General features: G+C 54.7%; 2 protein-coding genes across 2 annotated transcripts; both read left to right on the top strand.

Moving 5' to 3' along the window:
- Positions 1 to 13682: 13682 nt before the first annotated feature.
- Positions 13683 to 16129, top strand: NME4 (NME/NM23 nucleoside diphosphate kinase 4). The gene is given in 6 exon segments (XM_037814124.1): positions 13683 to 13773; positions 14843 to 14976; positions 15060 to 15161; positions 15254 to 15366; positions 15860 to 15916; positions 15918 to 16129. Coding segments are annotated over 6 exon segments (561 nt in total). The 3' UTR covers positions 15982 to 16129.
- An 864-nt stretch (positions 16130 to 16993) lies between these two features.
- DECR2 (2,4-dienoyl-CoA reductase 2) lies at positions 16994 to 23664 on the top strand. The gene is made up of 9 exons (XM_037814121.1): positions 16994 to 17113; positions 17522 to 17590; positions 18622 to 18673; positions 19209 to 19344; positions 19970 to 20094; positions 20169 to 20262; positions 20435 to 20539; positions 21026 to 21237; positions 22042 to 23664. The coding sequence occupies exons 1-8, from the start codon at positions 17034 to 17036 to the stop codon at positions 21235 to 21237; spliced, it is 873 nt and encodes a 290-aa protein (XP_037670049.1). The 5' UTR covers positions 16994 to 17033; the 3' UTR covers positions 22042 to 23664.
- The last annotated feature ends 369 nt before the right edge of the window (positions 23665 to 24033 follow it).

Genomic DNA, 24033 nt, shown 5'->3' on the forward strand with positions numbered 1-24033 from the left:
TTCATGTCTGCCTCTAAACTAGCAGTTTTCAAACGGGCATGCATTAGAATCATCTGGAGGGGTTGTTAAGACACTGATTATTGGGCCTCAATCCCAGAGCCCCAAAATTAGCATTTCTAACAAGTTCCCAAGTGATCTGCCGCTGGTCAGGGGACCACACTTTGAGAATCTCTGTTTTACACTGCAAGAGCGTACCTGGTGGGGTGAGCTCCCTGATATTGGGCCCAGGAGTATGAATTTTCTGATGGTAGGTGGTATCTCTGGGTTTAACTCCAGTACTGTATCCTTCTGGTCAATTATTTAATCATTCCACAAACATTTATTCTGCTCCAACTGTGTGTATGCGTGTGTGCCTGAGCACGTGGTCAAAGGGCTGTGCAGCTAAAGTCGCTTCTATCAGCACGTGTGAAATCATGGGTCCTTCTTATTTAAAGATCTGTGGTTTCCTGGAAGTAGAGAGAGCCCGGTACCTGCAGTGTAAACCAGCTGGTCACTGGCCAAAGGACAAAAGCTCAGCCTTTCTCCTTGGAGAGGCTGCGGGAGTGGTCTGCACTTTCCTCATTCCCCAGCATCCGTCCCACACTGGGCAGCCCCTCATCCTCCAGGCGACCATCTGTGCTGCTCTCGGGGGCTTAATTAGATCACAGTGGCCAAAACCTCCCTTCTTAATAAACAATCACATTAGACTTTTATTCTGTTTGGTTGTAAGTGTGCACTGCAGTCTTGTTCCCAGTCTAAACTACCTCTGTATCTGGTCTGTTAAATCCTCCCTCCTCGGTGCTGGACTCCAGTTGTGCCTCAGGGCAGAGAAAACAAAGCACAGCGATCCTGTCGGCTTCTGTTGTCGTTCTGAAGTTTGTACTTTCTCTGCGGGTGCCAGTCAAATGTTGGAGAGTGACAAACGTGTCCTTCTATGGCTTTGCGCCAAGAAAGCGTTACGAGCCTACTGGATAGAGGTTCAAATTCAGATTTGCTTTTCTCTCATTCCACCCCTTGCAGTGCTAATACTGCATGAGCAGAATGAATGACAGGCACCGAAAGCCCAACATGAAGGTGTAAAGAGGCTACTACTGTCTCAGGAGCCAAGGAATAATAAAGCCATGGGAAGCAAAATAAGAGTCAATGTTTAATAATGACCCTGGTACTCTCTAGAAAACTTGGCCTGAACTGCTGTAAGATATCCTTCCAGAAACAGGACTTATTAGTAAGGTAAAAAATCCTCAAGGGTGGTTAAGACAAACTGCTATGAATTTGAAAGTCACAGAGAAACATTGGTTTGGGATAAGTCTTCAGGTCTTCAGGATAGAGAAAATCATGAAAAACTTGAATTTCAGAGATTTTTAGACTAAGTTGCCAAAGCATTAAGCCAGTGAAGGAGAAAAACTTAAAGATTAAATTCCATTCTTTCTGAGCACTTGGTGTGTAATAATAGAATGATCTCATCAATGTTCATTTCTGAATCCCTGTTCATTTGGAATTTAGTGCCTGGCTTCTTTGTTCCTTTTGGGCCCAAATTTCTCTTTTCGTCCCTCCCTGTTCACATATATTGGGATACTCCATCCCGTTTCTTTGGCCCCCTATTTTGTTCTCCTTTCCCTTTCTGTCTTTTACTGGTTTCCTTATCTCATCAGTCTAGTTTATTAAATCTGTCTGGCCCTCCTGGTACAGTGAACATTGCTACACAGTGAAAATGGATACCACCCCAAAAGTCCTAAGGCTGCTTGAGCATGTTTCAAGGGGCAATTGCCCCACTGGCATTTCTATAAAGCTGGGTAAAGGGCTTGCCTGGTACCATCCCACAGTTACAGAACCTAAGGTGCTGTCTCTAGTCAGTGATGGAGGAACATAGCCCACCCCAACCCTCCCCCGATTGCCCATAAAAGGGGATTAGATGTTAAGGTGTCTTCACTGCTTCTATGGTAGGATTGTCTGGAATTCCTTCTAAGGCTGTGGGGCGCTGGTCTTGGGTTCTAGCCACAAGGGGCTCCTTATAAGGAACTGGGGGGCAGGGGGTACACTTTCATGTCATTTAATTTTGATCCTGCCCTCTCCAGCTGCTGCTTTCAGAAGATAGATCTAAAGATACAAAGTTTGCATTTGATACAATGTCTTAATCACTGGGTCTACAATTAATGTTGACTGCTTTAGACTGTAAGCTCCTGGAGAGCAGTATTGCTGTAATAGGGATATTTTAACAGTGTCATGTGTAAAAGAACAAAATAAATATTTTGATTTTGTGATTCTAAAAAAAAAAAAAAAAAAAAAAGTAAATCAGTGCCAGGCACTTCACAGTCAAGCTTAAAGAGAAAATGTCGAAAATGGCCAGAGAAAAATGAACTTTATGTTTAATAATCAGTTTGGATAACTGATGATGTCGCATCAGAAATAGCTTCTTTAAAAGGAGAGAGGGAGGGAGGGGGTGCTGTGCCCGCCAGGAGTTCTCAGTCGGACGCTCCGGGAACCACCTGTCTCCCTAACGACGACTGAACTGGCAGGAAATACCGGAACCCGCTATTTTGGGGCTTGGGAGTCAAGGACACCGTGCAGTGTCCAGGGAGGAGCTGGGCAAAGAGGTGGACGGTGCAGGACACGTTGGTGACATCACCCCAGCGCATGGTAGCAGCGGGGGGGCTGCAGCCCGGGCTCCTGCTGTACTGGTGCCAGGGTGGGCTACAGGAACCCGGGCCCCAAAATCCGGGCGTTGTGGTCAGATCACCGATCAGTGTTTGGCATTTATTAAAAACCTGTGGCAAACATACTCAATGGTGAAACATTGAAGCTTTCTCCCTAAGATGAGGAACGAGACAAAGATGCCCACCGTCGCCACTGTTGCATGATATTGTGCTGGAAGTTCCAGCCGGAGCAGTCGGGCAGGAAAAAGAATGAAAGGCATCCAAATTGGAAAAGAAAGAATCAAATTGTCCCTATTTGCAGATGACATGATCCTATATGTAGAAAGTTCCACAGAATACACAAGAAGGCTACCAGAATGAATCAATGAAGTCAGCAAAGTTGCAGGACACAAAGTAAACATGCAGGAGTCAGCTGGATTTTCTATACGTCAGTAATGAACTTTCTGAAAAGGAAATCAAGAAAACAATCCTATTTACAATATAATCCAAGGAATAAATCTAAACAAGCAGGTAAAAGATTTGCTTAAGAAAGAAACTAAAGAAGACGTAAATAAATGGAAAGGCATCTGTGCACATGGATTGGAAACAATATTGTTAGATGTCAATATCGCCCGCAACAATCTACAAATTCAGCGCAATCCCCATCAAAATTCCAGCAGCCTTTTCCTGCAGAGACGGAAAGGCTAATTCTCAAATTCATATGGAATTGCAAGGGGCCACAAATAGACAAAATAACCTTGAAAAAGAACAAAATTGGAGAACTCACACAATTCCTGGTTTAAAGACTTACCACAAAGCCAGAGTAATTAAAACTGTGTGGTACTGGCAGCAAAGGGGCAGACACACAAACAACGGAACAGAACTGAGAGTCACTTACACCCACACATCTGTGGCCAGGTGATTGTTGGCAAGGGCGCCAGGTCCATTCAGTGGGAAGATGATAGTCTCTTCAACAAACGGTGCTGGAATGACTGGAAACCCACATGCAGAAGAATGAATGTGGACCCCTACCTCTCCCCATATACAAACTTAATTCAAAATGCATCAGTGATCTAAATATAAGATAATACTACAGAACTCTTACAAAATACATAGAGGAATATCTTCAGGACCTTGTAGTAGGCAATGAATTTTTGGATTTTGCACCCAAAGCAGAAGCAACAACAACAACAAAATAGACAAAACAGACTTCATAAAATTAAAAACTTTTGTATATCAAAAGACACTGTCAAGAAAGTGGAAAGACACCCTACACAATGGGAGAAAATATTTGGAAACCATATATCTGATAAAGGTTTAATATCCAGAATATATAGAGATCTCATGCAACTCAACAACAAAAAAACAAACCAGTTAAAAAACGGGTCAAGGATTTGAATAGACATTTCTCTGAAGAAGATATCCAAATGGTAATAGGTAGATGAAAACATACTCAACATCATTAGCCATTAAAGAAATGCAAATTAAAACTACAATGAGATACCACTTTATACCCACTAGGAGGGGTATTTAAAAACCTGAAAATAAGTGTTGTGAGGATGTGGAGAAACAGGAACCCTCATACATCGTTGGTGGGAATGTAAAAAGGTGCAGCTGCTGTGGAAAACAGTTTGGCAGTTCCTCGGAAAGTTGAACAAAGAATTATTATATGACCTGACAATTCCACTCCTAGGTATGTACCCTAAAAAACTGAAAGCAGGGACTCAGATATTTGCCCACCAATGTTCATTGCAGCATTATTCACAGTAACCAAAAGGTGGAAGCAACCCAAGTGCCCCTCAACAGACGAATGGGTAACCAGAGTGTGTCTGTCCAGAGGATGGAGCATCACGCAGCCGTAGAAAGATGAGCTGGTGCACGTGACAACGTGGATGAACCTTGAAGATGTCGTGTTGAGTGAAATAAGCCAGACACAAAAGGACAAAAATTGTATGCGCTCACTGACACAAAATATTCAGAATAATCAAATTCATAGAGAAGAAAGCAGAATAGTGGCTACCAGGGGTTGGGGGAGATTATTGCTAGGTGAGTGTGAGTCTTGGTTTGGGATGATGAAAATAACCTGGAAATAGATGGTGGTGAAAGTTACACAGTATTATCGATGTATTTAACATCAAAGAATGGTTAAAGTTATTTTTATGTTATATATATTTTACCACAACTAAAAATAAATATATATATTTTTAAGTTTAAGAGAAAAAAGGGGGAAAAAGTTGTAGGATCCCCTGGGGCCCGGATTGGCCCCTCCCCACCCCTCCCCACCTGGTCAGTGCCGACCCCCAGTGTGGACCCCTGGTCCTGGCTCTGGAAGGGGCCGAGTGACCCTCATGCACACAAAGGGAGCGTGTGTGTCTGGTCCAGTCTGTCTGGGGGTGGACTGAGGGTCTCACCCCCAGAACTTGCCCTGCGTGTAGAAGGAGGCTCACAGAGCTTTCCTACGGATCTCCAGGACGCCGTGGGGAGCAGGCAAGGCAGGGCTGGCTGTCGGACACACAGTGCAGGGCCCAGGCCCAGCAGACATGGTCTCCTAGGGAAGAGGGGACCTCCAGAACCACGGGAAAGGGGGTGCTGCTAGGGTCACATTCTCATACCCAAGTGAAGACGTGTGTGGAGAAAGGACCAGGAAGGCCCCACCCACACTCTGGCCTCGAGCTGTTCTCCAGACTCATTGTGTGGCTAAGCCCGGAAGGAGAGCACTGGAGCAGGTCAACCCGAGAAGATTGGAAGAGAGTTTTCTTTCTTTCAGTCTTCTTATTTTTTCTTGTCAGCTCCTGGCATTCGAGGAAAGCTCTGTCATAACACTAGCTGGATACAAGCTTAAGGAACAGATGACCAGAGTCTAAATTCCAGTGATAACACATTAAAATATCAAAATAACCGGGTTTCAACAAAAGGTCACAAAACATATAAAGAAATAGGAAATGATGGCCCAGACAAAGGAGCAGATTGAAACATTAGAAACCATCAAAGAGAAGTACCAGACCTGGGACATAGCAGACAAAGACTTAAAGACAAAAAAGCAAAAACAAAACAGGTCCTAAATATGTTCAAAGAGCTAAAGGAAAACATGGACGAAGAACTAAAGGGAATCAGGAAAGCAATGGATGAACAACAGAGAATATTACTAGAGAGATGGAAATGATGAAAAGGAACCAAGCAGAGCTGAAGACCATAGCAACAGAAATTAGAAATTCCCTAGAGGGGTCACCCCAGAAGGCTGCTCATGAAGACTCCTAACTTCTGTCTTGGCTTGAGTTGCTCTTATCTTCAGAAAAACACAACTGCAGCTACCTGTGAAGAAGCGAAGCTGTGAAAACCTCCAGCCCCTGAGCCGTCGCCCCTCGCCCTGCGGTGGACACAGAGGCCTCGGCCGCTGGAGCAGCAGGAACCCGTCTCGCTGCTGACCTCAGGCGCCTGCCCGGCCACAGCCGGGGAACCCCCTTCCCGAGCACACTGAGCCCCACCCTGGCCCTGCTTCACCTTTGCTCATTCAAATAGTAAATTCTCCGCCTCTGAGTGGGATTTCGAAGCCATTTTCTGAACGTGTGACGTGTATAAGCGTGCTCCAGTGTGACCAGGGACTGCACACGCTCAAGACCAATTAGATGAAAAACCCCTTGAATTCTTTGGAAATCTCCTGCCCGCTTGCCCCAACCACCAGCACCTGCACCCCCTCGGACACTACAAAGGGATCCCGCTCACCTCCCTTCGGGGAGAAGGTGCCTTTTGGACGAGTCCACCCTATTCTGTTCCTTGGCCAAAGAACAAAGTGCCGCTCTGCGTTACCGAGCCTGCCTTCGTTCAAGTGGTGCAAGCGACACCGGACAGGAGGCCCGCTTTCGAGGGCCTGGCGGTGGAGTGTCAGTAACAATGGGAACTGGCAGAAGGAGGAATCGGAGAACTTGAAGATAAGACAATTGAAATGATTTTGTCTGGGGAGGAGAAAGTGAGCAGAGCCTGAAGAGCCTGTGGGACACCGTCAGGCATCCCAATATATCCATTATGGGAGTCCCAGAAGGAGAAGAGAGAAAAGGCCAGAGAGAATATGCAAAGAAATAATGGCCAAAAGCTTCCCAAATTTAACAAAAGACATGAATATGTACATCCAAGATGCTCAGTGGACTCCTAACGGGATAAACCCAAATAGTACCATACCCTGGCACATCATAGTAAAACTGTCAGATGACGAAGATTAAGAGTGAATTCTGAAAGCTGCAAAGAAGAGAACATGTCACTGACAAAGGGGCCTCGATAAGATTAAGTGCTGATTTGTCATCGGAAACCATGACAGCAAGAAAGCAGTGGGGAGATCTATTTAAAATACTAAAAGCAAAAAATTGCCAAACAAGCATTCTATGTTCAGCAAGCCTGTCTTTGAAGAATAAGGGAGAGATTAAAAAATTCCCAGATAAATGAAAGCTGATGGAGTTTGTCGCTGCCAGCCTGCCCCTACAAGCCGTGCTAAGGGGAGTTCTGCAGGCTGAAAGGGAAGGACAATCGACAATAGATTGAAGCCACGTGAAGAAATAAAGATCTCCAGTGAGGATAACATGGATAAATATAAATGCCAGTACCATTGTATTTTTGATTTGTAACTCCACTTTTTACTTCTTACATGATTGTGCTGGTTAGGTTCATGTGTCAACTTGGCCTTGTGATGGTGCCCAGGTGTCTGGTCAAGCAAGCACTGGCCTAACCATTACTGCGAGGACATTTGTGGCTGGTTAACAAACCAGAAGGCTGGTTTATTAAATCATCTGTCAATTGGCTGCAGCTGGGACAGACTACATCAATGAAGGGCGTGTCTTCCGCAATGAGTGAATGCGGTCAGCTGGATTTAATCCAATCGGTTGAAGACTTTTAAGGGAGGCAGCTAGAGGACCTTCACTTCTTCACTGACCAGTGAGGCACTTCCTGAGGAGTCCATCGAAGTTGCCAGTTCGTTGCCTGAGGAGTTCATCGAACACCTTCATCGGAGTTGCCAGTTTGCTGCCTGCTCTACGGAATTTGGATTCGTGCATCCCCACAGTTGCGTGAGACACTTTTATAAAATCTTTTATTTAGATACCTCTTGCTGGTTCTATTTCCCTAGTGAACTCTAACTAATACAATGATCCAAAAGGCAAATGAAAAAAATAATGATAAATCAGTGGTTTTGGCTCATAACGTATAAACATGTAATTTGCGACAAGAACTACATGAAGGCGGGAAGACAGGAGCACGGGAGCGCAGTGTGTGTGTGCTGTTGAAGTTAGGTTGGTATCATTGCAAAGGAGATTGTTATAGATTTAGGAAGTTAAATTCAAGCCTCATAACTACAAAGAAAACATCGGACAACATGCAAGCTCAGAGAGACCAAAATTAGAGTCCAAGTTGCCAGGGGGAGGGGGCTGGGGCGATGGGGAGTAAACGCGGAATGGCTGTCGGTCTCTGCTCGGGGACATGGGGACGCTTCAGTAACGGGAGGTGCTGGGGGTGCTGGGGGTTCCACACTATTGTGCCTTTGATCCCACCGTGTGGTGTGCCCGGGAGTGGTTGAGACAGAAAGTTTATGTCGTTTATACGTTCCCACAATTTAAAATAAAATGACAAACGCAATACAAGATCCCGGGTGGGACCTAGCAGAGGCGGAGAAAAGGCTCAAAGAAACATTGGGACACATGAAAGAACTGGGATCCAGGCTTAAGCTTTACAGCCATGTTAAATCGCTGGAGCCTGATAACTTTAGGTGGTCGCATAAGTGAATGTCCTCGTTCTTAGGAAATGTGTGCAGCAGTGCTAGGCGTTCAAGGAGCATGATGCCTACAACCTACAGTACAGAAAATGAACCTATTGGTAGACAGACAAACAGACAGACAGTTGGAGAGACAGATAGAATGATATGGCAAATTGACAAAATGTTCGAATTTGTGGATTTGGGTACTTGGGGGGATGTCAGGGAATGTTGGGGTTCTCAGGATGGGGTTTGTATTGTTTTTGTAACTATCCTGTAAGTTTGAAAGCATTTCAAAATAAAACATTTAAGAAAAACCTTAAAGGTAATTTAAAAATAAAAAAGGAACACAACGAGATACTATTTTATGCCTACAAGAATGACCGCTATTAAAAAAAACCAAACAGAAAACAGCAAGTGCTGGAGAGGATGTGGAAAAATAGGGACACTGGTTCATGCTGGTGGGAAGGGAGAATGTGCAGCCGCCGTGGAAGGCAGTTTGGCGGCTTCTCAGAAAGTTAAGAATCGAATCACCGTATGCCCCGGAAATTCCCCTTCTACGTGCACAGCCAGAAGGACGGAAGCAGGGATTTGAACACATATTTGCACCCTGATGTTCGTAGTGGCATTACCCACACAAGCCAAAGGATGGATGCCACCCAAGCGCCCACTGATGGATACGGATCCATAAAGTGGTTTATGACAACGGAGTGTTATTCAGCCGTAAAAAGGGATGAAGTCGTGATCCACAGGACAACCTGGATGAGCCTTGAGGACACTGTGCTGAGTGACATAAGCCAGACACAAAGGGACAGATGCTGCATGATCTCACTGATATGAAGCGATTAGAATAAGCTAATTCTAGAGTCAGAAACTAAAGTACAGTTACCGGGGACCGGGCGGGGACGGGGCGGGGAGGAAACACTTCCTCGGTGTAGACTTTCCCGTGGGGTGAGGAAGAGTTTGGACCCTGGCTGGTGGTGACAACAGCACAGCCCCGTGTACGTGAGTCACCACATCGAACTGTGGATCTGAAGATTAGAATGGAAATTCTGGGTTGTGTTTATGTTACCAGAATAAACACTGAAAAAAGCACATAGAACTGTAGAACCCAAACAGTGAACCCAAATGTAAAAGAAAAACAAACTTCAAAATATATGAATTTAAAAATTGACCAGAATTTCAAGAGAAAAATGCAATTCTATCTCATCAGTGTAGACTTTTTTTTTACATTTTTTATTGTGAAATACAGTTTCAAAGAACATTATGGGTCACAGTTCCACAGTTCCCGTTATTTCCTTATTGTGAAATATAATATATATACAGAGAGGTGAAAACTTTCAAAGTACAACTTAATGAGTAGTTATAGAGCAAATTTCAAAGAATGTTAGGGGTTACAGTTAGTTCCACCATTTCCGTTATTTCCTTCTAGCTATTCTAATACCCTAGGCATCTAAAAAAGAAATTTATATAAAAATTCAGTATTCATAACCCTTGTTGAATCCCATCTTGTCTGTTGCTGCCCCTTCCTCGCATTTAACCACTCTCCCGATCTTCAGGGGTGCCTAGGCAGTGAGCACCCTAACTTGCTCATGTTGAAAAAGGGTGTTGACATTAGTTCTAGGAGAATTTTTTCCTCACAATTTTATTGAGACATATCCACATACCATACAATCATCCAAAGTGTACAATTAATTATTCATAGTATCATCACATAGTTGTGCATTCATCACCACAGTCAATTTTATAACATTTTCATTATTCCAAAAAAATAATTAAAATTAAAAAAATAAAAATAAAAGTAAAAAAGAACACATAAAGCATTCCCCCCATCCCACCCTATTTTTCATCTAATTTTTGTTCCCATTTTTCTACTCATCTGTCCATACACTGGATAAAGGGAGTGTGAGCCACCAGGTTTACACTACCACACAGTCACACCATATAAGCTACGGAGCTGTACAAGTCGTCTTCCAGAAACAATGGTACTGGGTTGCAGTTCAACAGTTTCAGGTGTTTCCTTAGTGTAGGAGATTTTAACACCCCTTTCACAATAGGTGTTAGAACAAACTAGTCAAAAAAATTGGTAAAAACAGAAGATTTGAACAATCCCATTAACCACATTGAACTAATTATATTTCCAGAACATCACATTCAACTTCTGAGGAATACACATTCTTTCTGAGTGCACACAGTTTTTTCCCCAAGATAGACCGACCACATGCTGGGCCATAAACGAGTTTCACTAAACTTAAAAGGATGGAAACGATACCGACTACATCCGCGGGCCACAGGGAATTAAACGAGAAGTCGGCAAGCGGGAGGGACCCCCGCCAGCGACATGCACTTGAGAGCGCCTCCCGGTTGCCGCCCCGCAGGTCGCTTGTCTCGCATCCCAGGCGGGAGAGCCTGGCCCTGATCCGCCCCTCCCTGAGGGGCAGGGGTCTCCAGGCCCACGTGTGGCCACACTGTCCGAAGACCACACACCTCCAAGGGAATGTTCCAGAAACCCCAGCTGTGGTCGGCCCTGACTCCTCCGTCTACCCCACCCCTCCAGGCTGTGGAGCCCCCAGGCGCTGACACCCCAGGAGTGGAAGTAGACCGGCTACTGGGAAGGGGGCTGTGGAGTGAGCCCCAGACCCCTCCAGCGCCGCCTCCAAGGGACGCTGGAGCCCCAGGGACGGTCCAGACCACTAGCTCCCAGGACCCGCACGTGGGCAAGGCCAGCCTGTGCCTCCCTGGTCTCAGCACTAGTTACCCATCGCTGCGTCCCAAGTTACCCCACAACAAGCAATCGTGACCTCACCTGGCGCGGCAGGGTCTCTCCAAGGCTGCGGCCAGCTCCGGCCCGAGGGCAAGGACCTGCTTCCAACCTCACCACGGGGCTGCTGGCCTCGGGCCCTGCCGCCGTGGGCCAGAAACCGCTGCTCCTTGCACAAGGGCTTCTCCGTGGGGCCGCGGGTAGTCCCGGATTCGACCTCACCCAGACGGAGGCTGTGCCCTTAGCTCCCGGGAGGGTGTCGCTAAACCCGTGGGAGGTCTTGCCTGACAGCGTGTGGCGGCCAAGCAGCTTTACGTGACGGAGCCCGGAAGACACTGGGCACAACGGCTCGGGTGGACTCCCAGTCGGCAGTGCCCGGCGCCCGCGGCCCCACACTCGGTCGGCAGTGCCCGGCGCCCGCGGCCCCACACGTATCCTGAGAACGTGGCGCCGTCCAAGCCTCTCAGGGAGGCCGTGTCCGGGCGCTTTCCTGGGCTCTGCCTTAGGCGCCTTTCCCTTGGCCGATCGTCATTTCTATACTTTCGCCACAATAGTCTGTAACTACCACTATAACAGTTTTCAGTGAGTTTTGTGCATCTTTGCAGCAAATTATCAAAACTAAGGGGGGGTCTTGGGGACCCCTAAACTTGCCCTGTCAGAAGTCAGGGTGGTTTTGTGGACAGTGCTTCCCCTAACTTGGTGGCTGCTCATAACAGGTGGCCAGTTTCTCCTGGGAATTCACTGAAAACCTAAATCGGAGTGCCCCGCCTGCACCCTGCCCCGTGGGTTCCGGACTTGCCCATCCTCACGGTCACCTGAGCCAATTATATATACTCGTATGTGTATACATCTCCTGTTGTTTCTGTTTCCACAGAGAACTCATACAATAACTTAGGTGAAACAGACAAATCCATGGAAAGATACAAACTGCTGAAACAGACTGTAAGAGATAGAAAATCTGAATAAACCTAGATCAAGTGAAGAGACTGAATTAGTACTTAAAAAGTACCCACAAAGAAAAGCCCATTCCCAGATGGCTTTATTGATCAATTCTACCAAACATTTAAAGAAGATTTAACACCAATCCTTCTCAAACTCTTCCATAAAATGGAACAAGAGGGATTACTTCTTAATTCATTCCTTGAGGCCAGTATTACCCTGATACCAAATCCAGACAAAGACATCACAAGACAAGGAAACTACAGACCAATATCTCTTACGAATATGTGCAGAAAAATTCTCAGCAAAATACTAGCAAACCAAATCCAACAACATATAAAAATAATTCTACCATGACTAAGTGAGATTTGTCCCAGGATGCAAGTTGATCTAACATCCAAAAGGCAATTAATATAATGTACCATAAAAGGAGAATAAGGGACAAAAATCACATGATCATCTTAACACACACAGAAAGAGCACCTGACAAAATGCAACACCCCTTCATGATAAAGACACTCAACAAACACAAAGAGGAGGGAACTTAACCTGATGAAGGACATCTGAAGAAAAACTCACATCTAACATCCTACTTAATGGTGAAAATCAGGGCTTTCTCTGTAAGATTAGGAACACGACAAGGGTGCCTGCTCGAGCCACTTCTATTCAACCCCTACTGGAGATTCTAGACAGAGTAATTAGGCAAGAAAATGAAGGAGAACGCATCCAGAATGCAGATATAAAACTGTCTCTTTGCAGATGACATGATCTTGTATATCAAAAAGTCCTAAGGAATCCACTAAAAAACTATTATAACTCGTGAGTTCAGCAAAGTTGCAGGATACAAGATCAATATACAAAAATCAACTTTATTTTTATACACTTGCAATGCACAACTGAAAATGAAATTAAGAAAACAATTCCATTTGCAATAAGATTAAAAAGAATATATGCTTTTTAAAAAACCTATCAAACAAGATCCAGCAGTGGATGGAAACCCCCTGTGCTCTCAGAGGGTCGCAGGCAGGGATGTCCCGGCCCCCCGCCCGCGGCTGCGGGGCTCATCCCGACCTGGGGGGAGGCTACGCCCGGGGCCGAGCGAGGTCTCCCCCTCCGACGCCGCGGGAAGCGGAGGCCCAGCGGCCCCGGCCACCAGGCCTCTGAGCACCGGGCCCGCCTCCGGCCCCTCGTGCGACCCAGGGCGTAATTTCCCCGGGGGCCCGAGGTCGGCGGCAGGGGACCCCTCTGGGCCAGGACGGGGCGCCCGACGGGCCGCGGGGGGTGGCCTGGGCCGTTTCCCCTTAGAAAATAGTAAAATCGCCGTTTTACTTCGGCGTTAGCCTAGAGGCCGCAGAGGCCGGATTCAGGGTCATTGCGCGGCGCGGAGCAGCGGGGCGGGGCGGGGGCCTGGGTCCGGGGGGCGGGGGCGGGTCCTGGGCGGGTCCTGGGGTCCGGGGCGGGGGGCGGGTCCGGGGTCCGGGGGGCGGGGGGCGGGTCCTGGGGTCCGGGGCGGGGGGCGGGGCCTGGGGTCCGGGGCGGGGGGCGAGGCCGGGGCGGGCCGGAAGCCTGACGCCCCCCGCGGTCGGGCAGTCGGCGCGCGGGGTCCTGCGCCCGCGAGCGGCCCGCGGGGGGCGACATGGGCGGCCTCCTGGGGCGCGCCGCGCTGCGGGGGCGGCTGTGCGGCCCGCGCCCCCCGGGGCTGAGCCCGCTCCCGCGCCGCAGCTCGGGTGAGTCCGGGCGCCCCGCCACAGGGCCGGCGCACGGCCTTCGTTGGCGCACGTGCGGGCCCGGAGGTCTCGGGGCGCCCGGGGAGGGGCGCGGACACCCCTCGGCGCGCTCCTCCCGACCCGCCCCGGCCTAGCCCCCCGTCCTGGCGCCCAGACTCCTGGGGTGCCCAGGGCAGGCCGCGGGGACCGGCAGGGCACTCCGGAGGCCGGGGGCCGCAGCGGGCACGGCGGGGGCCCGGCGTACTGGAGACTCTCGGGGGGCGGCATCCTCAGGGAGGAAAACCCCGACGGACGCCGCCGTCCCCGCGGCGTGCTCTTCGGGGGACGCGGGGCTGGAGTCCGGACACCAGGCCCGGTGCGAGCCGCGGTGGGGGAGGCGCCGGCCGGCCTGGCCGCGTTGGGAGCGGGGCGCGTCCCACAGGGTGCTTTGCGGATGCCAGGGTGTTTTCATAATGCTCCAAAAAGCTAACTGCCACCTCAGAGCACAGACAGGCCAGCACCGGGCCCCAGACTAGACAGGTGCCCTCCTGTGTTTGGGGGAACAAACAAGCCAGGAGGGGCCTCTGAGTACTGAATGGATGTGAGGGGTCCCCACCCCGGGTGCAGATGGGAGTTCAGAGTGTGTCTGTTCCATTAGGACAGATGTCAAAAGCAAGACCAAGGTCACGTTTTCTTTCCAGCCCAGATTTCCAGGTGCCCACAGAGCAGGACAGGGCCTCCTGGGTGTCCCCAGGGTCTCCAGGAGTCCACGGAGCAGGGCCGAGCCTCCCGGGTCGCCCTGGGGCCTGGGCTAAGGTGTCTTCCCTGGGGACACTAGCTCTGTCACAGGCAGCCTCGGCCAAAGCCATGGCCCTCTGACAAGAGCCTCTGGGCAAGGCTGCCCTGGTGTCCCCGACAGCCTGTGCGGGGGGCGGCTTCCTGCTGGGGCGTCACATTGCTCCCTGCACACCTGCTTTGGGGCGAGGCAGAAACAATGAGGCCAGGTAACGCCGAGGCCTGGCAAGGAAACCCAGGTCAGGAGACGTGCCACGGCTGAGGTGGCGGCAGCCCTGACACCCCCCTTCCAAAGGGGGGCCCCCCTGGACCCAGGAACGGACCCTGGTCGCGGTGAAGCCAGACGGGGTGCAGCAGAGGCTGGTGGGAGATGTGATCCGGCGCTTTGAGAGGCGGGGATTCAAGCTGGTGGGGATGAAGATGCTGCAGGTACCAGGGCCCAGTGGGCGTTCCAGGGGGCCGGGGCTGCTCTGCAGCGGGGCCTGAGGTCACCGCTTCTCCGTTGCGCTCAGGCCCCAGACAGCGTCCTTGCTGAGCACTACCACGACCTGCAGAAGCAGCCCTTCTACCCGGGCCTCGTCAGCTACATGAGCTCTGGCCCCGTGGTGGCCATGGTGAGGTGGTGGCAGGGGACGGGTGTGAGCTGGCCTCCCGTGCCCCCCGGGTGTCCCCCTCCCACGCCAACACCTTCGTTTCTGCGCTGCAGGTGTGGCAAGGCCACAATGTGGTCCGCACCTCCTGGGCCATGATCGGGGACACCGACTCAGCTGCAGCAGCCCCGGGGACCATCCGTGGAGACTTCAGCGTCCACATCAGCAGGTACGTGGGCCCCGACCCACTCCTGTGCCAGCTGCTGGTGGTGAAGGTCGGCCAGCGGATGTCTAGGGGAGAGTGGGGGGCCGAGGTGTCTTGCTGGGCTGAGGGGGAATAGGAAACACTTGTGAGGGTGGGAATCAGACCTGGCCAGGCCCGGGGCCAGTTTCTCAGAGCACATTCACAGACAGGACACTGCGCGGCACTCCCCGGGGGTACGGGAGTGCTCAGCCACCTGTTACTGTCTTCCCCACCATCTGGGGAGGTTGGCACGACTGAAGGAGAGGTGAAGGCAGCTGGGCCAGCCCCCAGGTGGTGGCCAAGAAGCCGAGGCCAGGCTGGAACCCAGTTTCCCAGCTCTCGGCTCAGACACTGTGGCTCCCCATCATTGCCTTCTGCTCTGCACAGTCACCAGCTTGCGCCCCCAGGCAGCTGGCAGTAGGGGAGTGTGGACCCCCGGGACCTTTGCCTTACTTTTGCTGCTTGTCACCTGGCACAGGAACATCATCCACGCCAGTGACTCCGTGGAGAGGGCACAGAGGGAGATCCGGCTGTGGCCAAAGCAGCAAGCTTGTGGACTGGACAGACGGGGACCACCACAGCAGTGTCCCCCCGGCCTGAGGGCTCAGCATCCAGCTGGGACCAACTACCTCTGCCCATAAGAACCTGCACCCGGCCCCTCTCCCAAAGCACCTCCCTGGGTACCTCCCCCCCGCCCCAGGTGTTTGAGCTGTTGAATTTGCGTGCCTTTCTCCATCCTCAGCCAGCACGAGAGATTGGACCATACTCCAAAGTGCCAGACCACCTGTCAGTGTCTCCAAAGGGGGGAGTGTGACCTCCCTCCCCCAAAGGAGGGTCATTAAAATTCTCTGTGCTGCGTAGAGGACGTGGGCTTGTGACTGCTGCTGCCAGCTCAGAGGGGGCGGTGCCGCTTTTGTGCACTGTAGTAAGCAGTTTGAAACTCACTGTCTTGCACGCCCAGCAGGGGCTCAATAACTTTGTTGACTGCATGAGTCAGGGGAGCAGAGATGCCCGAAATCTGGGGGAGTCTGAGCTGAGCCCTGGAGTCGGTGTTGGATTCTGCTGAGGGGGGAGCTGCCTTCCCCGGGCGGCGCTGGAGGCCACTCAGGGCAGAGGCGGCCCCGTCCGGGAGCTGCACACCGCAGCCCTGGCCGCCTGTCGTGGTCCCGACCACTCCGCGTCCTTTCTCCTGCTGAGGCCGGCTTGGCCACCGCCTCTAGATTTTGGCATCTGGGTGAGGGATGCCCAGCTCCCGAGTCCAGGGCGTTGGCGCTGCCTGAGCCTGCACAGGGCGAAGGGCCTGACCTTCCCCGCAAACGCGTGCTTTAGGCAATGCCGGGGGCGAGGGCCCAGCGGGGCCGGCACCGCGAGGGGACCGCTCGCTCCCCTCGGCTTTCCGGGGCCCTAAGCCCCTTCCCTCGGTCACCTCGGGGCAGCAACGTGTCCCCTTCAACTCGGAGGCGTCTAACTGCCCGGCGGCCCCCACTAGTGGCTGTACACGCACAGCCGGGCCCGAGGCCGCCCCGACGGCTCTGCGCCGGCCCGCGGCGTCTGCGCCTGCGCGCAGCGCTCCGATCCCGGCAGGCCGCGCGAGGGGGCGGGGCCGCGGGTGTGGGGCGTGGTCTTGGCCGCGGGGCGGGGCTCCGAGCGCCATGGCGCAGCCACCGCGCGACGTCGGCGAGGACGACTGCCTCCCCGAGTACCGCCACCTCTTCTGCCCGGACCTGCTCCGGTGAGCCCCGGCCGCGGGCCCTGCGGCGGGGCCCGGGACGACGGTTTCGCTGGGGCGCGTGGGGACCCCGTGCCGGGCGGCCCGAGGACCGGAAGCGCCGGTGGCCCCGCAGCCCCGCGCCCCGTCCGTAGCGCGCTCCGGGCGTCCGTCCCGCCGGGGGCCGTCGCCGCGCCTTTGAGCTGCGGGCTCGCGGCCCGGGGGGACGGGGTGAGGGCTGGACGCGGGAAGGGGGCCGCGAGACCCCAGCGCGCAGGCGGTTTCCTGGGGAGAGGTGCGCGGTCACCGTCAGCAGGAGGCCCGGCCCGCGCGCGGGTGCAGAGGGCGAAGTCCCCGCGGCCGCCCGCGCGTCCTGCCGACCTCACCCCGAGGGCCCAGGGGCCTCTCTCAAGAGCTGCACTTTCCTCTCAGGGACAAAGTGGCCTTTATCACTGGCGGAGGCTCGGGGATCGGGTTCCGGATTGCTGAGATTTTCATGCGGTGAGCTCTGCTCTGTGCGCCCCTTCCCTGCCTGGAACCCACTGGATCCCGGGCTCCCTGGGCAGGACGTCGGGGTCTCCACACTTAGCGAGACTGCATGACACCATTTGTACAAAGAGGGGTTGGGGCGGGTGGAGGAGCCCTCTCACAGGGCCAGGGGCAGAGGGGCCTAGCCTTGTTGGGGTTGGGCAGTCCTCGCCAGGCTGGGACACAGGCGGGGAGGCCCTGGGCCAGCAGGGATCAGGGGTCTCTCGCCAGGCCATGGACAAGGGGCGCCTCACCAAGCCAGAGTCTGGGGGCCTCTCTGGGTCAGAGCCTTGCAGGGCGGGTGTCTCTTGGGACACAAATCCTGTGGCTTCAGGCCCAGGTCAGTAACTTACATTTCTCCATCCAGGAATGGGGGAGAGGTCCAGGGCCAGGCTGGGGTGGGGACAGGAGGAGCCTGTTGATCTCCTAGGGACCCCTCCTCAGTTACCCCCAGGCCCCACTTTCCATATCAGCATGGTGAGCCCCTGGAGAAAGATATTTTGGAATTCACCCAGCCCAGCTGGACTTGTTACAAGTTGGTGGGTCTGGGCTCCTGGCTTCAAGCACAACGTGGCTGTTGTCCTCAGGGATCGTGGGGACTGCTCAGCAGGTGGTACCTGCTCGTGCTGTTACCGTGAGGGGGTCTTTCAGGAGATGGGGCAGGGGAGAGCTCCTGGCCTCGGAGCGGGTCTTCTTTACCCCATCCCCTCAGGGAGAGGGGTGCTGGCACACATGGGGTACAGCAAGTGTGTCCATCAGGTCCCTGAGGGTGCCTGGGCCCGGCGAGGACAGCCCGTGGCTGCTTTGGGGTCTTGCACATGAAGTTAGAGCAGGGCCTGCATCCCGGGGTAGGCAGGGACAGTGCTCGGCTTGCATCGGCCCTGTGCCCTCTGCCAGCCAAGCCTTCACCTTGGGGCTGGCACTGCAGGCTGAGACCCCCTTGGAGAAGAGGGGTCTGCTTAGAGCAGCTGGGTGAACCCTCACGCTGTCCTCTGGTTTCACAGGCATGGCTGCCACACGGTCATCGCCAGCAGGAGCCAGCTGAGAGTGTCAACGGTGAGGGGGTGTCTCTCCTGGGCTCCACACTCTGGTTGCGCGTCCTGGAGCCGAGGATTCAGAGCCCTGAGGCCCAGGGGCCAGCAGCAGTCAAAGCTGCTCCCTCTCAAATACGCAGCTTTGGTGGAAGCAGCCTCGCAGGGCCTCTTGACCTGTTTTTAAATTCAATTATCCATCAGATGGGTAAACTGGCCTAGAGAGCTCAGGGGTTGTGAGGGGTGGCCCACACGTCCTGCCCCCTGGTGCTGGCAGGAGAAAGCACGTCCTTGATCTGGGAGGCATCTGGCCAGTCTCTTTCAGTCTCTGGGCATGGACGGGAAGATGACATGGCGGGAAGATGCTGGGACAGGTAGCTGGTGGAGGAGAGGTGGGCAGGCTCGTGGGCCTGGGGGCTGCTTCTTGCAGGCTGTGTCTCCCCAGAGTGGGGGTTCAGCAGCAAACCAGGCTTTCCCACAGGCCCTGACCAGATTCCAAACGGATGTCTCTCCTGGGCAAGGCCACTGAGCCACTGCCCACATCTCTTCCCAATTTCTAGGCCGCCAAGAAGCTGACTGCTGCCACTGGCCAGCGGTGCCTCCCGTTGTCCCTGGATGTGCGCAGTCCCCCAACGGTCGAGGCCGCTGTGGAGGAGGCACTGAAAGAGTTTGGGAAAATTGACATTCTTGTCAACGGTGCGTGGCTGTTGTGTGAGGGTGGGGGCTGCTGGCGGTCCCATGGGGGCCTGGGGATGCTGGTCCCCAAGGGAGGGGCCAAGCCCAGTGGCTGCCCCGCTCAGCTGTGCCCATCCCAGGCCCCGGCCGGGTCCCAGCTTGCTCCTTCCGGGTGCATGGCTCCAGTGGAGGCCCCGTGGATGGGGATCAAATTGCCTTTTACCATGTCAGGGAGCCACATGCCATGAAACTCCTTTAAAAAAAAAAAAAAAACATCAACAGGCTTAATGTTTTAGTACCGTTTTGGCTTTGTAGAGCAATTGAGCGGATAGTGTGTGAGCTCCACCCTGCCTGGTTTCCCTCGATGTTAGCGTCTGGCTTTAGTGCACAACGTTGTTACAACTGAGGAACCGACAGCGGCAAACGGTTATTAACTATAGTCCTATCTATGTCAGGCTCACTCTGCAAAAATTTCCTTTTAAAAATACCCACCCAGCTTTTGTCGTTGGGGCATTTCAGGTGCCCTTCCCGGAGCCGCCCCAAGGGCCCACACCTCTAACCTACCCCTGGGCCTCCCCCGGGGCCAGGCCCCCCGGCGTCCGTCTGTCCTGGGCCCAGCCCTCTCGCCGCCTCCCCCTACCTGCAGGTGCAGCTGGGAACTTCCTGTGTCCGGCCGGCGCCTTGTCCTTCAACGCCTTCAAGACCGTGGTGGACATCGACACGGTCGGCACTTTCAATGTGTCCCGCGTGCTCTACGAGAAGTGCTTCCGGGTAGGTGACCGGGCTGGTGGCACCCCAGCCAGCCCCTCCTCTGCCGCCCACCCATGGACCCCCATGTGTTGCAGGAGCACGGAGGGGTGATTGTGAACATCACCGCAACCCTCGGCAGCCGGGGGCAGGTGCTCCAGGTGCACGCGGGCTCTGCCAAGGCAGCCGTGGGTACGGGCGCCCCCTCCGTCCCCGTCTGGCTCCGCGCTCCCTCCCCTGCCCGCCCTGCGGCCATGAGCAGCAAGAGGCCTGGCCTGGGTCCTGAGCCCCACTTGTACCCGGGGCCCCCCAGAAGGCAGAGGGTGGTGCAGATGTCCCCACACCTGCTTTTCCTTCTGTCCAGATGCGATGACGCGGCATTTGGCTGTGGAATGGGGTCCCGATAACATCCGTGTCAACAGCTTGGCCCCCGGCCCTGTCAGCGGCACGGAGGGGTTGCGGCGGCTGGGTAAGGCTCTCGGGGGGTCCTGTGTGGACCCCTCCCTAGGCACAGGGGCTGGGGCCTCCCCAGCCCACAGCTCCTCCGTGGGGCCTGGCTGCACGGGCCAGGGGCCAGGTGTCGGCCCCTCGCGGCTCCCCAGGCTGGGTCAGGGTCATCCCGGCCCGGCGCATCTGCCATGAGCCGACGGTCCTCAGCTGGACCTTGGCAGCCGCAACCTGCAGGTGAGGAGGTTGGGGGTGACCTGGCTGCAGGGGGGACAGACTTGAAGTGAGAGCCAGGCAAGAGCGGGTAGGCCCGCAGAAGCTTCTGGGACCCCGGCAGGAGGGAGATGGAAAAGCCCTGTGCTGTCCGTGGCAGCCACTCTTGGCCCTGCCAGGCCCCGGTGCTGCTGGGCCCACCCTCCCCTGTGTGGTTCGGGGAAGGAGCCGGTGGGGCCGGCGAGAGGCCGGGGTCCCGGGTGGGCACAAGCTCGTCCTCCTGCTGCCCTCACAGGTGGGGCCGCCACGAGCACCTCTGTCCTGACGAGCCCCCTCCGGCGGATGGGGAACAAGACGGAGGTAGCCCACAGCGCACTCTACCTGGCCAGCCCCCTCGCGTCCTACGTCACCGGGACTGTGCTGGTGGTCGACGGGGGGATGTGGCTGACCTTACCCAACAGCGTCCAGAGACTGGCGGACGTGGCGTCCTCCTCCGCAAAGCTGTAGGTGAGGGGCTGCTGCCGCCTCATGGGGTCACCTGTGTCTGTGGCCCCTTCCGGTAACCCCCATGCGGTGGGTCTGGGTCTGATGGGAGCCCCTCGGTCAGGAGCATTTCCAGACATGGGTTCCCACGGCCCCAAGGGGCCGGGCAGCATGTGGGGAGGGCGGGAGGGGTCTTCTTGGGCAGCTGGGGGGAGCTGCTTCCCCGCATTGCTCCCCAAATCCCTCAGGTGTGCCGAGGCAGGCCCTGCTCACTCTCAGCAGACGTGGGCTCCCCCGTTGGCACCTCCTGGGGCCATATTGCAGCCCCCAGCACAGCCCACAGGGGCTTCCTTGGCCTCCCTCCTCTGCCCCCTCCCCATCCCCCCGACGCTGGTGGTGCCACAACCCCCCAGGACCCGTCCTAGCCCCTGAGCCCCAGCTTCCCCTGAGGCAGGCCCACCCGGCTTTGCTGGCACCAGCCCATGGCTCTGAGCTCCTCCCTATGCCCCGGCCTCGCAGGCCCCCGTCACAGAGTGGTGGCTGGAATGTTCTGGAATGGCAGCTGCATCTTGGGGTGGGGCCCCGTGGAGAGACAGCCATGGTCAGGGCAGGCTGCAGCGATGGCACTCCCCCTTCGGGAAGGGGTTTGTCCTCGGTGGTCAGAGCTCAGTCCGGGGTGGTGGGTGGGGCCCTTGTCTGAGGCCCTCTGGGGTTTGGTCTCCTGCAGACACGGTCATGGGCAGCACCCTTGGGCCAGCAGAGGTGCCTGGGCAATGGGGGTGTGGGTGCTGGGGAGGCAAGAGGCTGACCTCCAACCCTCTCTGGTAGACAGCAGAAGAGGCCACCGGCACCTGCTCCCTAGGACGCCGAGGTCCAAGCAGATGCACCGACCTGATCTGACCTGACGTTGACCTGAGCTGTGTGCAGCCTGCACCAGGCCCCACAGCTGCTGTGGGGTAGCAGGCAGGGCCTCCCTCCATCCCCTCCTCCATGAGCCCCACCTGCCCTGCCCCTTCCTGCTGGTCACACGGATGCGCTGACCACTGGCTCCCCCAGCAAGGCCGGCCCTGCTGTGTCTCCTGGGAGCCAGTGGCCGGTGCAGGGGAGGCCCAGCTCCCGCCTGCTCCTGGATTCCTGGGCAGCTCCTGCAGGGCTTGCCCCATACCCCTCCTGCCACCCTTGCACATCTGTGCCCCTTCCCTAGGGACTGGGCAGCCCCCTCCTCCCTCCCGGGTCCCCCACCAGGCACTGGCCAGTGCTGGGCTGTGGGCACCGTGTGGACAGGCAGTGCTCCCACTGACCGTCCACGCAGCGAGTGACCAGAGAGGGCTGGGGCAGGGGGACACGAGCACCTGAGGGGCCCTCCAGGAGGTGGGTTTGACCAGCAGCTGGAGAGCTGCCACCGTGGCCAGGCCACCTGCCTGCCAGCACCAGCCCACAGGCCTCCTTCCTCCTCTGCATCCAGCTGTGCCCCCCCCACCTGCCTTGTGCGGAGGGGATGGCGCATTTCCTCTGTTCATCCTTTCTTGCTCTCCTCGGGGACCCAGCCCTTGAGAAGCATGTTGGGGCTGCCCCGGGCCCAGGCCGGGTATCCTGGGTCCCCTTTTCCCACCTGGGCTGGGGCCCTCCCTTCTCAGCAGCCCCCTGCCCACCCGGGGCCTCCCAGCCCCCAGGCCTCCTCCGGGCTGGCCCAGGGTGTCCTCAGCTTGCTCACTCTGCCATGCGTGTATGTGTGTGAGTCCCCCACCAGCCACTGGGTGCCCCGGGCTGCCCGTGAGCCCCCCCACTGTCTGATCACCCATTTGCCCAAGCACAGCTCCTAGGTTTTTGCCAGAAAATGTGTTCCCTTTAATCTTTTAAATGAGCAAACTCTTGGAGTTAATATTTGGAATATAGGTTACCAGAAGATAGAAGGAGGATAGAGAACAGGGAACTTAGTTTGTGCAGAGTGTTTTAATCAGGCTGATTGTAAATGTTTGGAAATGGATAGGGGTGATGGTAGCACATCATCGTGAGTGTAACTGAGAGTGCTGAATTGTGTGTGATTGTGGTTGAAAGGGGAAGTTTGGGGTCGTGTGTGTCACCAGGAGAGCTAGAGTGAAGCAGGATGAACGACACTATGAGCTGTGGTAATACAGGAGTGTGCGTTCATGAAGTAGAACAAGCACCCGTCACACCGAGGGGCTGGTGACAGGGAGGTACCGGGGGAAATGCACCGTTTGCAAACCGCGGACTACAGTTAGCAGTAACTTCTTAATGTTCTTCCATTGGTGGTAGCGAAGGCCCCACACCCAAGCTGAGTGTCAATAATGGGGGGACAAGGGGTGCGGGGTTTTTCTTTTTGCATCAATGATTGTGTTGATGAAAGCACAACTCTGATTATACTGAGAGCCACTGCTTGCACACTTTGGATGGGCTGTATGGGGTGTGAATAAAACTTTTGGAAAAAAAATCTTTTTTCTAGGAAAATACCTTTTGGTTGGTCATCACGAAAGTTTTGAGAGGGAAAAAGACAACAAAACCCGCTGCTGATCGCGTCCTTTAGGGGCGGGGGTGTGCTTCCAGCACTCCGGGAGGGTCCCCTGCCCCACCTCACCGGGGTCCTGAAAGCGGAGAGGCGCCGTCTCCCTGCGCCCCGCAGCTGCCCCTCGGGCTGGACTTCCCGCGGACGGGGACAGAGGCCGGGGCGGCTCCCGGCGACTTCCCTCCTGTAAAGTGGGGGCTCTGAGGCAGCGCGGGGGGCAGGGGGAGGCCAGGGGCCCCCTGGCGGGGCTTCCCAGTCTCCAGGGTAGAGCACTCGGCTATGCCCCAGGAGAGAAC

Source organism: Choloepus didactylus, chromosome 21, assembly GCF_015220235.1.
Source record: "Choloepus didactylus isolate mChoDid1 chromosome 21, mChoDid1.pri, whole genome shotgun sequence".
NCBI classification, from domain to species: Eukaryota; Metazoa; Chordata; class Mammalia; order Pilosa; family Megalonychidae; genus Choloepus; species Choloepus didactylus.

Coding starts and splice junctions, on each gene's coding strand:
- DECR2 (XM_037814121.1), top strand. CDS start 17,034: ATGGCGCAGCCACCGCGCGACGTCGGCGAGGACGACTGCCTCCCCGAG. Junction 17,591..18,621: donor ATTGCTGAGATTTTCATGCG/GTGAGCTCTGCT, acceptor CTGGTTTCACAG/GCATGGCTGCCACACGGTCA. Junction 18,674..19,208: donor GCCAGCTGAGAGTGTCAACG/GTGAGGGGGTGT, acceptor CCCAATTTCTAG/GCCGCCAAGAAGCTGACTGC.